At 49.9% G+C, this 16494-nt stretch overlaps 1 protein-coding gene across 1 annotated transcript in view; it reads left to right on the forward strand.

The window, feature by feature from the left end:
• Positions 1–14551, forward strand: part of PRKG1 (protein kinase cGMP-dependent 1) — a 31152-nt gene extending 16601 nt beyond the window's left edge. The window contains exons 4-10 of the mRNA XM_039383098.1: positions 2285–2374; positions 4334–4475; positions 5925–6088; positions 6806–6928; positions 7023–7085; positions 7643–7709; positions 10586–14551. Coding sequence (XP_039239032.1) covers positions 2285–2374; positions 4334–4475; positions 5925–6088; positions 6806–6928; positions 7023–7085; positions 7643–7709; positions 10586–10684 — 748 coding nt within the window. The 3' untranslated portion in view covers positions 10685–14551. The remainder of the gene's footprint in view (positions 1–2284; positions 2375–4333; positions 4476–5924; positions 6089–6805; positions 6929–7022; positions 7086–7642; positions 7710–10585) is intronic.
• The last annotated feature ends 1943 nt before the right edge of the window (positions 14552–16494 follow it).

Consider the following 16494-nt stretch of genomic DNA (forward strand, 5'->3'; position numbering starts at 1 on the left):
AAGCAGATGTGGTTCTTCAGGGAATGAAATCAGGTGCCAGGCATTTTTGGTTGTTGTTCCCTGGCTCCTCAAGGACTGGGAGTGTCTGTCAGCAGGAAGGAGAGCTCAGGGTAAGAGCAGTGGGTGGTGAGGAGCTCTGGTGTGTCACTGAGCTGGACCCACCTGAAAGGGCACCTAAGCCAAGGGTTCTTCATCCCACCCTCAGAGATGCCTCAAACACTTGCCTTTTGCTGGAGGAGCTCAAACCCGCTCCCAAATTTTGCCCCAGACAAAGCCCTGGATAAATGCAGAGGGAAGCACGTGGTACCCATCGGTCACTGAGGGGGTGTTTCCTTCCCAGGCTGATCCCTGGGATTCCCCCAGAGCCCATGACTTCAGCTCTGATTCATGGGGGACAACTGCAGGGTGACACCCTTTGGGCTCTGGTGTTGGATTCCCAAACATGCTCCCGTTCCCTAGGCCGGAGCCAAACATACCCCGGGGCTATTTCAGCCTCTGGATTGATTTTCGGAAGCCTGAGCTGTGTCGGGATGGGGATGGAAAGGAAGGTGTCCAAGCAGAGGGACAGTTGCCACCATTGCCAGAAATACCCTTCCTAAATAAAGCCTGAGCCTGCAAACGTTTCCTAATGGAGCCACTGATCTTCATGGCTAATAAATGAAATCCTCCTTCATTCCCACTTCTCACCCTTTCAGCAGGCAAGGAAAACAAGGAGGTGTCAGCTGGAGGTCTTCTCTTCCCATATCCCGCAGTAATTCCCACCCTTTACAGGAACAACCCTCCCTGAACTATATTTAATGCCCCATGGAAACCCTTCACTGGGAAGGAATTTTCTAAGTCATAAAGTCCAACCTTTTCCTCTTGCTAAAAAATACCTGGTTTATCAAACTCAGTGTCTGCTTTTCCCCCCTCACTCCTCCTTTTGCACATCCAGGGGGATTTGAAGTTGTCCTGTGATTTTTATCCCAAAATTCTTTACAACCTACTCATTCCCCTTCTTGGGCCAGGTGGGATCATATTTTTCCAGGTGCTGTGGGCACAAATTTGAACACCTCAATAGATTAACTGAGTTTGGAGATAGTGGGTGAAAGGGGGGTTTAAAATGATCTTAGAGCAAGGACATCAGGAATACCAAAACAGGAAAGACAAAATTCCCAGAGAACTTGACTGTTTTCTTAATTCATCATGAAACTGTTCATTAAAAAATCTTTGATGAACAGGTTCTGTTTGGTTATGAAAATGTATTAAACCAGAAGAGGCCAAGCAGCACTAAATAAAATTGACTCATAGATAAACTCAAATATTGAGGTGAGTAGGGAAATAAATAATAAAATATATAAATAAAATAAATAAAAAAGGCATTCAGATATGGTGACATTTACAACTGGAGGCTGTTTAATCTGCCCATATAATGCCCTTTTATCCTGTATAAACTTTAGGCTTCCATGACAGTTGATAAATAATATTTGATTATTTTTTCATCTGCACATTTTAGGCCAGATTTGATCCCTGGAAAATTTTCTGCCAAGCAGGTCTTTCTTAGCTAGAGCAAGTCTTTCAGCAGCATTTAAATTACCAAGCAATTAAAAATACGTGGTTACTCACATTTTGGATTCTTGAAGGTTTCTGTAAACCTTCATGTAGCTGAAATGTTTATTAAGATAAGTTATATTTTGGCCAACTGGTAAGAAGTAAGTGTGGTTTGGTGTTTTTTTTTGTTAAACCCATAAATTTTAACCTTATGTAATGCTCAGTTATAGCTGACCTTTGATTTTTTGTATATATACATATATATATATATATATGCACACACAGGATACATATATAATATGTGATATATAATATGTGCTCTGTATAATATATACAGAATACATATATATAATATACAGAATTACATATAATGGTCATGTTATAACTCAGGTTTTCAATGTCAACACAGAGCAAGGAGATAATAATATAAAATAACAATACCAGAGTAAGGAAAGAGCTGAAACACTGGTGAGTGCTACCCCGGAAATCAGTATTGCCCAGTACTGGAGCTGATTCAGACTCTGGGGGTTTAAAGCCAAATTTTATCTGAGTAGTGACGCACAGGAAGAATTATCTAGGAATTAATATTCTCTAGGCAAAAAGTCCTGGGATGAATCCTAGAACAACAGATTTGTTTGGGTTGGAAAAGACCTCCAAGATCACCCATTAACCCAGTCCAGCCATTAACCAGGCCTGGAAGTGGGAACACTTGGGTAACGGATTTCTTTGGGATTTTCTGCTTTGGCACCACCAGGCTCTACAGGACATTCAAGGACAGCAAGTACCTGTACATGCTGATGGAAGCCTGTCTGGGGGGAGAGCTCTGGACAATTCTCAGGGACAGGTGAGTTGGAGGAAACTGTGGTCCTACAAATTGGAATGCTTTCTGATATCATGGAATCATGGAATGGATTGGGTTGGAAGGGACCTTAAAGCTCATCCAGTGCCACCCCCTGCCATGGGCAGGGACACCTTCCACCAGCCCAGGTTGCTCCAAGCCCCGTTCAACCTGGCCTTGGACACTTCCAGGGATCCAGGGGCAGCCACAGCTTCTCTGGGCAACCTGTGCCAGGGCCTCCCCACCCTCCCAGGGAACAATTCCTTCCCAATATCCCATCTAACCCTGCCCTCTGGCAGTGGGAAGCCATTCCCCTTGTCCTGTCCCTCTATCCCTTGTCCCCAGTCCCTCTCCAGCTCTCCTGGAGCCCCTTTAGGCCCTGGAAGGGGCTCTCAGCTCTCCCTGGAGCCTTCTCCAGGTGAACCCCCCCAGCTCTCCCAGCCTGGCTCCAGAGCAGAGGGGAGCCCTGGGAGCATCTCCGTGTCCCCTCTGGACTCGCTCCAGCAGCTCCACGTCCTTCTGATGGTACAGTTCTTAAATCACAGTTTCCCATCCCAGAGGTGTTTTCATCCCTGTGTTTGCTCCTCTACCCACCCTCTGTGACTGGGAATAGCAACATCCACCTCTGCCACAGGGACACTGTGAGCAATAATTCCTGTTGATATTCCCCCGTGTTTCTGGCCCAGTTGGGTCCAACAGCAGTGAGTGGGAGGAGATCAAGAGTTGTGCATGTGCTGGTAGCACAGATATCCCATAGCATTGCACCAGGACCACTGGGAAGCAGAATCCTGCATCAAATCCACACCCTGCCAGGAGCACTATTCCATCAGGATGCAGAAGTGCTGTGGGAAAAAAATAGTTAGGAAAGCATGTAATTACATCCCAGGCTGCAATGGCCAAGCAAACGTGGTCCTGGCATTCCCTTGGAATGATTTGGAAGGATTTGACCTTGGAGCATTTGGGGTGGGTGGTGGGTGCATGTGGGGCAAGAAAAGCTGCAGGGAGTTGTAACTGTGTAATTGGAACATCATGGAATTAAATTCGGAGAGATTGCTGGGAAAGCAAAGGTTAAATTCTCTTTTAATCCCCTAGAACAAATTTTTTTGTAGTTTTTCCTTTTCCCAGCAGCCTTCTCTGGACCACTGAAGCAAGGACTGTAGCAAAGTTAGGAGGTGGTGGGTTGGATTTGTCACGTCCTTTTGTCAGAGCCTGATAATTCCATCTTTAATTCTCCGGGATTTAAGCTGGGCTTCTGCTGCCACCTAGCTTAGACTGGCTCCTGAGCTCAGCCAGCTCCCAGCAGGCAGAGGGACATGGTTTTCCTTGGAAAACTGGTTGCAAACTGGTGCTGAAACAAAGATCCAGAAGTGCAGTTTATGCTGAACTTGCAGCTGAGTCCCAGCAGCTGTGATCCTTCTGCCTTTTGTCTCCATTGGGAACATTAATACAGGACTTCTTCATCTCCATGACTCAAAATGGCTTGAACACCCAAAAGCCAAAGATTGCAATTAAAAAAAATACACCTTTTGCCTGCAAGATAATGATTTGTAAGTTTTGATTTCTAAATTGCAGAATAAGCCCCAAGATTTAATATTAATTGTATTGCTAATTATAGAAATTAATTCTAGAAAGAACCCGAAGTATTTTAAGATGTGAAGGTGGGTTGAAGGCAAAGATGTTAACTTCAAAAATGGATATTAATCAAATTATTATTATATTAATGGATATGAATTAAATTGATATATAAATTGATATATAAAGGTGAGTTGAGCAACAGGCATTTCCCAGGCATTAGAGTGATTCTACTGAACAGTATAGATATTTTATAGGTATTTTATCATATTTATAGATATTTTATCATTTGTGTATTTTGATATAAAGAGTGAAGTCCACATGGGAGGGATGCACTTCCCAGGGATTCATCTAATGGCTTTATCCCTTTTCCCTCCCTCATTCCCTGCACAGAGGTTCGTTTGAGGACTCCACGACCAGGTTTTACACGGCGTGTGTGGTGGAAGCTTTTGCCTATTTGCATTCCAAAGGGATCATTTACAGGGACCTCAAGCCAGAAAACCTCATTCTGGATCACCGAGGTTATGCCAAACTGGTGAGTTCCTGCAGCATCCCAAAAAGAGTCCCGGGAGGTGTCAGGGCAGAGGGGACACAGGTCACAAGAAGAACCCCCCCAGGCCAGGGTCCTGCCTCTGGGGGTGGCCAGCAGTAGGTGCTGAGATGGGATCAGGACAAGGGTGTTTTCCCAGCCTCCAGCAGGGCTCAGGGTTGGGCTGGGAAGTGCTGATTCCGGCTGGAAGTTCAGATCTGTGCTCCCGAAATGTTTAGGAAAGAGCACGGGGAGAAACCCACCCAGCTGTTTGGGAGCTACTGAGGGACTGAAAGGGCTTGAAAATAGTTGGGGTCAAGCGTGTGTGGGACAGGGGACAGCGAGGTGTTGGATGACAGAGGATAACTCAGGGGGATTAGATGCAAGACTGCCCTTCTCCCCACCCCAGGAAGATCTGGACCTGGATCTCTACTGGTCCCATCACCAGCCCCCAGCTCCTGAGACATTTTGATCTCCCTGACCCACATCCAGGATGGCACAAGTGTTCCAGATCCCTTGTGGGGCCGTGACCATGTGAGCTCCTGAGCAGCACAAGGTGTAGGAGCATCTCAGAGCCCCCCAGGGCCAGCAGAGTGGGCTACAGCCCATGGCTGTGGGCCAGCAGGGCACCGAGGGCAGGGGGACAGCTGGGAATGCAGTGGGACAGTTACCCTGAGCTCTGCCCAGGCCCCAGAGGGCTTCCCTTCCCAGTGTAATCGGATTTTTCATGCTTGCCAGCGGCATTCTGAGGTTTGTGAGCCCACCAGCACATCCCAACAGCCTCCAGCAACCTGGGAGGACACTTGGACTGCATCCAAAAGAGAACTTGGCAGTAGATGCTAAAAAGGCCAGTGTTGAGCCTAAATCATGGAATCATGGAATGGTTTGGATTGGATTGGAAGGGACCTCAAAGACCATCCAGTCCCACCCCTGCCATAGGCAGGGACACCTCCCACTAGCCCAGGTTGCTCCAAGCCCCGTCCAACCTGGCCTTGGACACTTCCAGGGATCCAGGGGCAGCCACAGCTTCTCTGGGCAACCTATGCCTTGCCACCCTCACAGGGAAGAATTTCTTCCCAATATCCCATCTGTCCTGGCTCTCTGGTAATTTAAAATTATTCCTTGCTCAGGCTATGGGTGGGAATTTAAAAGAGAACCAAAAGCAAAATAAATCAACCTGAGCTGTGAGTGACAGGAAGTTACAACTCCCAGGAAACCCTCAGTGCTGGTGTTTGTTCTTCTCTTGTGAGAACTTTCCTTTTCCATTACAAGGACAAATCAGCAAAAAGGTCCCTGTGGTTGCCTGCTCCTGGAACAACCCACAGTGCTTTAACTGGGAGAAAATTCCCCCGAGGAAACCTGCTTTCTGCCTTGCTTCACTTCAAGAGGAGCAGAGCACAGGCCTGACATTCCCTCTCATGCCCTGCCCTGACGTCCCTCTGCCCCTTTCCCCAGGTCGATTTTGGCTTTGCAAAGAAAATAGGATTTGGAAAGAAAACATGGACTTTTTGTGGCACCCCGGAGTACGTGGCCCCCGAGATCATCCTGAACAAAGGTCACGACATTTCAGCAGACTACTGGTCACTGGGAATCCTAATGTATGAGCTCCTGACTGGCAGGTATGGGCATCGGGGCTGGGAACACATCCCACTGTTTGTGCTGGTGTCACCCTGATTAGGCCGGGGCAGGTTCAGGGCTGGCATGTGCTGGGCTGGACCTCACCAGCTGCTTTTCCACTTCAAATCGGTCATTTTGGGCCCTGGTGGGGAAAGAGAAAGGGTTTGCTCTCAGCTGAGGAAGAGGAGGAGGTGGACTGGGCACTGTGGGGATGTGGGTCCCTGTATCCAGCCCGTGCCTTGTTTAGCTTTGCACATTAGTGTTGGCTGTTACAGCTGCTGTGGGCAGCGTGGGCTCCCTGGAAGTTCTCAGCTCGTCCCCGTCGCTCACTTCCAGGATACGGGAGCTGGGAGAGGATCCATCACCTCACCCTGCTTGTCCTTCAGGGCTGGAGCCAAGTCCCTGCTGGGTGGGAGCCCAGTTAATCCCCACCTAAATCATGTCACAGCATCAAACAGAGAATTAGCCAGTGAGTGTTGGTCAGAGCCCCCTTCCTTGGGCTGCCATGGAAAGAAGAGGTTTAACACGTGTTGCTCTGGAAAACTTTTCCCCTTGGTACTTCCATCCCTGAAATCCAGAGCTCCTTGGCTGAGAAATGGTTAAGACCAAGGCATTGCTAGTTGTCACCTACCTTTTCTCATCTGTATATATATTTTATCAGTCTTCAGTGCTATTTTAAAGACAAGCTTTTAATCTTTATTTCCCTCTCCCCTCTAAAGTCCCCCCTTCTCAGGCCCAGACCCCATGAAGACCTATAACATCATATTAAGGGGAATAGACATGATTGAATTTCCAAAGAAGATTGCCAAAAATGCTGCTAATTTAATTAAAAAACTATGCAGGTAAGTGGATGAAATATAATCACCTTGATGTTGTGTGCAAAGAAATCAGTTGTTCAGGATTAAGGAAATAACTGCTTTGTTATTCCTTTTGTAGGGACAATCCATCAGAAAGATTAGGGAACTTGAAAAACGGCGTGAAAGATATCCAAAAGCACAAGTGAGTGTCTTCTCCACCAGCCAGCAGATCCAACCCACAGCAACAGGCATTTCAATGTCCTGCTAAAAACCCCTTTCTATCCATGATGTAAATTCTTCATCCCTTTTGGTCCCATGGGAGTCATTAAGTGATGTCTTGGGAGTTTTCACTCTGCTGGAATGGGATAATCACCCATTCCAGAAACAGGTTCTCTCATCCATCCATGCTGGACCTTCTCTCCTCCAGCCCCAAAGGCACAGGAATGGATGAAGTGGATGTTTAAGCTGGGAGCTAATTTCATATGAAAAAAGGACATTTTGGGGTCTCATACTGCAGGGAAGGAGCAGCTTCCAGGACACCTGCAGTGAGGAAGGGCTCTCTCCTGAGTGTTGGGGATTTGGGATCACCACTGCCCACGTTTCCTTTCCAGTCCCAAAAAAACAGATACAGAGATGACAGGAAAAATTCCAAAGGATCTGAGGGTGACATGTGTGGGAGATGAAACCCACTGTTTAAACAACTGACATTTCTTTCTGTGCTACAAATGTGTAACTGCTGGATTTTTTCCCTCCCTTCAGATGGTTCGAAGGCTTTAACTGGGAAGGGTTACGGAAAGGGACACTGACTCCTCCCATAATACCAAGTGTAAGTTCATTGTTTTCTCCTTCATCACCACTGAGTTCCCTCAGGAATGTTGTGAGCTTCAGGCAGTGGTTCAGTGGGAACAGCATGTGCTTCATTTCTTCTGAAGATGCTTGAAGGAGTCCCGTTGGACACATTCCCAGCTCAGCTTGGTCTCTGGGCAGGCTCTTCCAGGAGAAGGCAGTTTGGGCAGGGTATGGCCATACAAAGTGCCCTTGGCAGCAGGAGGTCAGGGCAGCATCACTCACTCCTACACATTTTTCTCTTTCTCACCTGCTCCACTTGTTTCTCCATCTCCTTTTCCCATTTCGGTGCAGAGCTGCCCCTTTCCCCCCTTCCCTCAGACGTGTCCTCTTCCCTTCTCCTCTATTCTTCTTTTGGAAAGACAAGTGGGATTTGTGTGCCATCTCCCTTTTCTTTTGCCTTAACCCTTCCTTCTGTCTTGTCTTTTGTGCTCCTCACCCTTTTTTCCCTGCATCCCCATCCTCCATGAAAAGCCCCGTTCCGGCCTAGTTTATGTTTAACCGGGAGCAGCCGGGCAGGGACAGCTCCGCTCATTTTGCTTTGGAGCAAAGCTCTTCCTTTGATGTCTTTGTGAGCTCTCTCCCCACAAAGCCAGCTGCAAAGGGAAACCAAACAGGATTAGCTGATAGAAATTACCTTGGCCCCTTCTGTCCTGCAGCCTCCCCTCCTTGTTTCGGCTTAATCCCTCTCTGTGCGCGCCTCTCCCGCGGGATCACCCGGAATGACATTAGCAACCGGGTTTAATTGCACCCCCTGCTCCCTGCTGCAACCCCTGCAGCAGCACAGCCACAGCTCCAGGGCTAAATCTGCCATCCCAACGTTTTCTTAGCAGCCAGCAAAGATCAAGGGGGTTTCCCATCCCCCTGTTTTGCCCCGTGGGCCGCGGGAGTTACTGGTGGGAGAAAGCAGGACTTACGTGTCCCTGCAGCAGAGGGACCAAACAACACATTTGTGTTTTATAAGTCAAAGCTGGGTTTGGTTGGTTTGGTTTCTTTCTTGTTAAGCTCATTCTAAAGTCCTGGAATGGTTTGGGTTGAAAGGGACCTCAAATCCCATCTTATTCCAGGGACACCTTCCACTAGTCCAGGTTGCTCCAAGCCCCGTCCAGCCTGGCCTTGGCTTCTTTTTACTGCCTATTAATTAAGCAGCACACACTGTTCACCACATTTCTTGTCAGACCATGAAGTCAAGTTTGCTCCTTTACATCCAGTTGCAATCCCTGCTTTATCTGTGCAGCCTGGGAAATGCCCCAGCGTGTTTTTCTGGCTGGTTTTAGTGGATTTTTCTCTTAGTAAGGGCATTTCCAACACTGCTCTTACCCCATATAGACTGAAGGTTCATGGGGCTGGTGACAATCTCTTGTCAACCCCAGAGCCATCAGTCCCTCTCCACCTTGTTTTCCACAAGTTTTTTGGCAAAGTCCCAACTGCCAGTAAGAGCCACATCTGAAAAGGGACCCAAAATACCCACTTTTATGGGGACACATCCATTTTCCCTTTTTTAATCCACCTCTCCTACGTGGCTGGGAAGGAGCCAGCAGGGCTGAACATGCAGATTAGCTAATTTTTTTTGGAAGAAAAAGGCTTTTCCCAGCTCTTTAACTCTCATTAGTTACATGGCACTACCAGTGAGGCAATCCAAAGCTGCTCCTGAGCTCTTATTCCGTGGGATTTTTGGAAAGATCCCAATTTACAACCTGCTGCCAGGACACTGCTGAGCCTCAATAGCACAGCCTGGAGAGGAGAAGCTTTGGGTGACCTAATTATGGCCTTCCAGGGCCTGAAGGGGCCTGCAGGAAAGATGGAGAGAGACTATTTCCAAGGTTCTGGAGTGACAGGACACCCTGTGAGGGTGGGGAGGCCCTGGCACAGGTTGCCCAGAGAAGCTGTGGCTGCCCCTGGGTCCCTGGAAGTGTCCAAGGCCAGGTTGGGCAGCTTGGAGCAACCTGGGCTGGTGGGAGGTGTCCCTGCCCATGGCAGGGGGTGGGACTGGATGGTCTTTGAGGTCCCTTCCATCCCAAACCATTCCATGACTCTGTGACTGTCAGTTGGCCTCTGACTTTGGCTTTTCCACACAAGTGAAATGGCTAAAAATTGCAGGATTTCCTTCCCAGCTCTCCTGTGGCTGTGCAGTCCCCTCCAGCCTGCTCTGCCTGCTTGGGGTAAGGCTTAAAGTACCCCATTTCTAGTAAGACACTCCCCATTTTGGGCTGGAGAGCTGCTGCTCTGTTCTTGCATTCTTTATTTTTTTAAACTGAATTCACTGTGTCAAGGTCTCATTGTAAGAAAGGTTCCCTCACTATTGTAAAGCAAAGAAAAAAAAAAGAAAAAAAAGCAAATATCTAGCTATGGTAGATAAATGACATTATTTCCAAGAAAGAAATGTGGTTGGCCTTATTTCCAAAAGAAAAACATGGTTGGCCTTATCCTGGGAAAGATGGTTTTCTCTAGTAGGATCCTTAGGCTGAGCAACACTTGTCAGGAAATGTAAAGGCAGGATCCTGGAGACGTAACTGGGAAATCCTGGGCGTTGGGGAGGCTTTTCCAAGTCTTTCCTGATGACCTTGTGCCAAGGGGTGGGACAGCTGCTCTTGAACCCCAGGGGGCGTGGATCAGGAGGGTGGGGAGGCAGTGGGAATCCTCCTGGGTGTGGGATGCAGCCCTTCCCTGGCTTGTCACAGGCAGCAGTGGGTGCTCCTGAATGATCACGGCTGTGAGATGAGGGGGGCCTGCCTGCAGAGGTCCCATTTGATGGCCATCCCCTTGATGACCATCCCCTTGATGACCATCCCCTTTGATGTCCATCCCCCTGATGTCCATCCCCCTGATGTCCACCCCTTGTCGCCCTTCCCGCAGGTCGCATCTCCAACGGACACGAGCAACTTCGACAGCTTCCCGGAGGACAGTGACGAGCCACCCCCTGACGACAACTCAGGATGGGACATAGATTTTTAATGTCTTTCTCTTACCTGCTTCTGCCTTGCTGAGGACAGCTTTCCTGGGACGTGGCTGCCAGCGAAACCGAGAGAACGGAACTGGGGAGGATTCGTGCTCGGGGTCACCATGATGCCTTGATTGATGCTGCTACAGGAACTCCAGTGGCATTAGGACTTACTGCTTAGATGACAATAGTGCTCTTCATGTTTTCTGTTCGAACACAACCTGGGGGTTGACATGGTGGTCCTGACACAGAGCCTTTCACCGGTAGAGAAACATGTTTTCTGTCACCGCCGAGGTCTTGCTACGCTCTTAATTATCAAGGTCAGGAGATACATTGTGTAAGACACACCCAATTGTAGCTGCGAGGTACTGGCTTTATCAGTAGGATCAGTAGTAATTTATTCAGTGCTGTAGCCAAATACAGTGCAGGATTTGGGCTATTCCCACCCTCCCAGCTCCGCAGGGCTCCCTCCCAGTGTCGGAGCGGAGGAGGCCACGGCGGGCCCGGCCAAAGAGTTCATGTCAAAGCAGTGGTGAAATGTGTCCTTTTCCTTTCTGAGCAGAACCACAACAAGACTGAATGTTACCTTTCCTCTTTGGTTTGGAGAGTTTTTTTTTTGTTGAGCCTGGTAGAACAAAAGCACAACTGCTCGAGATCCTGTGAAGGCAGATATGGGTCATTTCTCTCACGCTGCAACACCACCTTTGGGGTTTGTTTTTCCTTTCCCTTGGTACAAATACATCCCTGAATGAAAACAAAAATCAGGAAACTAATCTGTTTGACATATAAAACAGTGCTTGGATCACGGTCCTGTAACAAGGCGGCAGCAGCCCACTGGTCTTGTCGATTTAGGCATAAAATTAAGCTCGACTTTGACCTCTTCAGAACCCAAAGGGAAAACATAAGACCTGTAATGTCCTTTTTAGGTGCTATGTCCATCCCTCACCTGGTCACTCAACCACCTTTTGAGAGATATGTAGCAAGAGGCTTCGTTCTCCGTCGCTCTTGGATGATCCCACGTCTCCATGTCTCCATCTCCTCCGTGTTTAGTGCAGAGCTCATTAAAAGCCAAGTACTGGGCCAGTTTGCTGGCTCTGGTGTAATATTGCCTGTAAAAATGGAATCCTGATGCCTCTCCGGGCTAAGGGAAGTCCATGGAATTAAATGGAAAAGCGATATTGGATGTATTTGTGCAAGGTCTCCGTGTCACCGGCGCGAGTTCCCCGATGATCACATTTAGGGCACTGTAATGGCCACAGTCATCGTGTGGAAAAACAACCTGGGGAAAACAGTATCAGGATATGCTTTTCCCTGACTTCCACTGCTTTTCCTTTGCTTGAATACAGTCTCCTCTGATTTATAGGCCATAATTCCGTCCTGGATGCCCGTTTGTTGACTTCAAGTATCCCGTTATCCAACAAAACCCATCAGGTTTCGGTCTCTCTAGGACCTCAAAAAATCATAGCATCATAGAATAATGGAATAGTTTTGGATTGGAAGGGAACCTAAAGACCCTGTCATTCCAAGCCCTGCCATGGGTGAGCAGGTGCTGCCCCGTTTCATCTCAGCGCTGCCCGGAGCTGAGAGTGGGGAGAGCAGCTCTTGCTGAGAAGGACTTTTGCCCACATACTCCGTGGAAAATGTCTGTTTTAACAGTAAAATATTATTTCCCTGATGCTAAATCCCAACTCTTTCCCATGTTTCTGATGAAAGCAACTTCACAGAGTGTATTGTTTGACAGCGTGGACCGTGTCCTGCTGTTTGCCAGCAGACATGAGCTGGCTCACCTTTGGAACCAGTCTGTGGCACAGGATTTCCTTCCCTGTTTTCCAGAGGGTGAGGCAGCAGAGCTGGCACAGTCACTTCAGGCTATTTCTGCTGTTCTTTAATCATTGGAACTTTGTCTGCCTTCCAAACTGCCGGGAAAAGGCAGTAGCTCCTGGCTTTTCCACCTTTATCTGAGGGATGGACGACCCTGAGAGCCAAGGCTGAGCACTAGGGCTAAAATATCCACCAGGCATCTGAGAGAACAGGCCTAGCAGCCAAATTCTTCACTCACACCCCCCTGGAGTTTCACTCAACAAGGAGAACTTTCTGTAGGAACGTAGAGAGGAGTTTGTCCCAAAACGATGACACTCGTGCTGTGGCAGGCAAGGGGTTGCTGGGTGGCAAAAGCACCACGAGGATTTGGGGGGCAACCTGAAAACACGACAGGAAGGAGGGTTTGAAATGGGCTCTTTTTCTTTTTCCCGTCCCTTTTTCCCTGTGCCAAGCACAGGAATCAATACCTGTACTGAATATGAGTTTATTTTGATATCAAACCCCTCACTCGACTCCCATCACCTCTCCCAAGCATTAACACCACACTATGTATATGATAAAAGCCTTCATTTATAATAATATATTTAAGTTGCTTTATATATATATATATATATTCACAACAAGGCATTGCCTCTGTGTTTCCACTTTGTGTCCTTATTTCTTTGTCTCCTTCCCTAATCTATGGGAGGAGGGTGTATTTAGGCTCCCATATTCCAGCTGAAATCAGCTCCCATATTTCAGAGCAGGGTGTTGATTGGTGTCATGACCACATGGCTGATCCGTAGCTTCTCCCAGCGCTGCATTTCCCACAGCAAACTCTTCTTTACCAACAGGACCACGAGCGACTATTTCTGTAAATAGGTATTTTCGTGTCGGTATTTTGTGGTACACATTGAACTTTTTGTTCTTTTTCCAGCCCCATGGCATTATTCCTTCATTTCCTTATTTGTAATGTAATGTTTTTAGCTCAAGGTAGACTTGAATTAATGTCATATTTGTCAGTATTATTAAACTTTATGTCAACTGTCCTGTTAACTCATCCGTCCCATAGTTTGAGAACATGACTAGCTATCTGGCATTGTTGCAAGTGCCTTAAATCCATGGCATCTTATAAAAAAAAAAAAATGACAAATTTGGTGTTATGCTGCATGACAAAGACAAACACACCTCAAACTGTCGTCCTTTCTTAGCTTGCTGCGTTTTACAGTTCTTTCTTGCGACCGGTTTCTAAGCCTTTATTATCTAAAACTGACGAATTACAGAAATGATGAAGTCGTTCTCTTATTTCTGTTCAATGTACCAGAGCTGTGTATCTGTTAATGAGATACAGAGTCATTTCTGTGAAATGTATAAATGTTTATGTGCGGGTCGAATTCCTCTCTGACGTCCTAGCAGTCCGTAGACAGGTATTCCTGTTCCGCCGAGCCCTGCAGATCCCACCCATCGTGCCGTCCCGTCTTACACGCCCCCCCCCTCGAGGAATCTCCCACCTGGAAAAAAATCCACTCGCTGTAAACCCAGCCTGCCTTTTTTTTTTTTTTTTTTTTTTTGCCCTAAAACCCCGAGGCAAAGGCGCAGCTCGTTTGCACCACTCAACAAAACAGTGCTTTCCCCTCCCCGGTCCCCTCCGTCCGCAGCCACCGCCCGGACGAGCCCTCGGTGCTCCCGCGGAGCTGCCAAGCTGGAAGCTCCTCAATCCGCAGCTCCCCAGCCCTGACACCGAGACTTGGGCGCCTTGAGGGCTTTCTCAGCAAAAGGGGAAATTCCCTCTCACCCCGACCCCGGCTTATGCTGGTTTTTACACCATCCCTTTGGTTTGTATCCTTATTTCCCCCAGCTTTCTTCTTCCACGGGAGAGGTTTTGTTTGTCGGACAGATGTCGGTCACCCCCCCCCGCTCGGTGGCCGCTTGCACTCTTTTGATGTTGACTGAAGAACTTTGGGGTTTTTTTTCATAAACTTTAACTGCTTTTGTTTGGCTCTGTACTTTCCCTGCAGCTGTAATTGCCGAGTGCCTGTTGTATACTTTATAGAGTTGAAATAAAAATAATTACTTTTGAACAACGTGTCAAGGGTTTCCTTCCGCAGCCCAGGCTGAGTCTGGGAGAGTTCTGCTGCTCAGGGATTAAACTGGGGTGGTGGGGGTCCTGCTCTGGCCAGGTGACCCCCACAGCTCACTTCCTACCCAAACTATCCTGTGAACATGGCTCATCCTCAGGGATGAAGAATTCCCTTTGTATTTTGAGTCCAGGGAAGGCACCGTGTTCCCAACACGAGTTGTGTCATCCCTGGAGAGGATGTGACTCAAAACAACACCGCCGTCAAAAAAACTGGTTGCCCAGAGAAGTGTCCAAGGCCGGGTTGGAGCAACCTGGGAGAGTGGAAGGTCATGTCGAGTCCATGACACACAGGTGAGCAAAACCTGGGCAAAGGAGCAAGAAAACATCCTCCCAGGAGGGAAATAAATGTGGTAACTGCCTAAGGAGGAGCTGGGAAACGTCCCAAACCGTTCTGCGGGATGCAGCAATCGCAGTCCAAGTTAATCGGGCAATAAAAACCGCGGGGTGACGTGGCCCTCACCTGAAACTGCCGGGGGAACACCGGGATTTCGGGCCGAGGCGTGGCCCTCCTTCTCCCAGGCTAAAAATAGGGAAGGCAGGGATGGCCGGGCTGTGCCGGGGGTGCCGTGACTCAGCCCCCCCGCTTCCGACGGCACCTGCCCACGGTGCTCGCCGAAACCTTCCCGGGCAATTATTAGCCCGGCTGGAGTCATCTGGACCTGGAACAGCTGATAGGGAATACCGGGAGAGCGGGGCTTCATGGCAGGGAATTGCGGCGGCTGGAATTCACCCCCTCCTCGCCCCCGCGGGTTTTAGCCGGGCGGGGGCACCGCTCGGGCTCTTCGCCCGTATTTTCATTCAAGCCACCCTCGGAAAATAAATAAGCGGGAGCGCGAGGCCGCCGCCGGGCAAAGCCGGGTTAATTAATTGACGGGGGTTAATTAGCGGTGCGGGGTGTGGAGCGATGCCCCGGCGGGGCCGGCAGGGGGAGCGCTGGGGACGCGCTGCCCCGACGGGGGGGGTTGGGGGGTTTGGGGGCGTGGGGGGGCCAAGGGGAGGTTTGGGGGGGATTGGGATTTAGGAGGGGGGTTAGGGGGGCTTGGGGGTTTAGGGGCTTTGGGAGTTTTGGGGTTTAGGGGGGCTTTGGGGGGGTTGCGCGGGTCTGGGGGGGTTTGGAGGGGGCTGGGGGGGGCGGCGGCGCCTCGAGGGCGTCGGGGGGGAATGGGGAGGAATGGGGAGGGAATAGGGAAGCGACCCCTTTGATGTCCCCGCATCAAAGGGCCCGGAGCTCCCCCTCCCCGCCCAGCTGGGGTCAGAGGAATGGAGGAGGACGGCGAGGGTCCTGCCGTGTGTCCCCCCGGTGTCCCCACACCCCCCCCCGGGGCGGGGGGTGCGCAGCAGCCCCTCTCCCTTCCTGCGAGGCTGCGCTGGCGCCAGGAAGGACGCGGGGGAGGTGGGGGGGGAGACTTAGAGGAGACCAAAGGAGCGACTGTGACATCGGGGGAGAGCGGGGGGGGACTCTCTGCACCCACCGCGGCTCCCACCCACCATGGGGGGGTTGCATGAGGGGGAGTCCCCCCCTTTCACCCATTCCCGGTCCCTCCGTCGCGCGCGCCCGGCTGGAGACAGCGGCGGCGTCGGGGCGTGTGGAGCATCTGGCCGGGAACAGGGGCGGGGGGTGGGAAAGAGGGGGGGGGTCCTGCCCTCGCCGTTGCGAAACCCCCTCCCGACCAATGTCGGAGCCCTCGGGGCGGGGTGGGGGCGGTTTTGGGGGCTCGTGGGCACAGCCCCCCCCTCGGGAAGCCTTTGAAATCCCAGCCGGCGGGCCCCCCGCCCCGAGGGGGCGGGCAGGACGCGGCCCCGGGGGTATAAAGGCGGCGGAGGAGCGCAGGGAGCCGCTGCTCGGGGCCACCGCGGGCACGGGAGGGCACGGCGGGCACCAGG

Source organism: Pipra filicauda, unplaced genomic scaffold (assembly GCF_003945595.2).
Source record: "Pipra filicauda isolate LSUMZ 115617 unplaced genomic scaffold, ASM394559v2 scaffold29_size4552773_pilon, whole genome shotgun sequence".
Taxonomy (NCBI): domain Eukaryota; kingdom Metazoa; phylum Chordata; class Aves; order Passeriformes; family Pipridae; genus Pipra; species Pipra filicauda.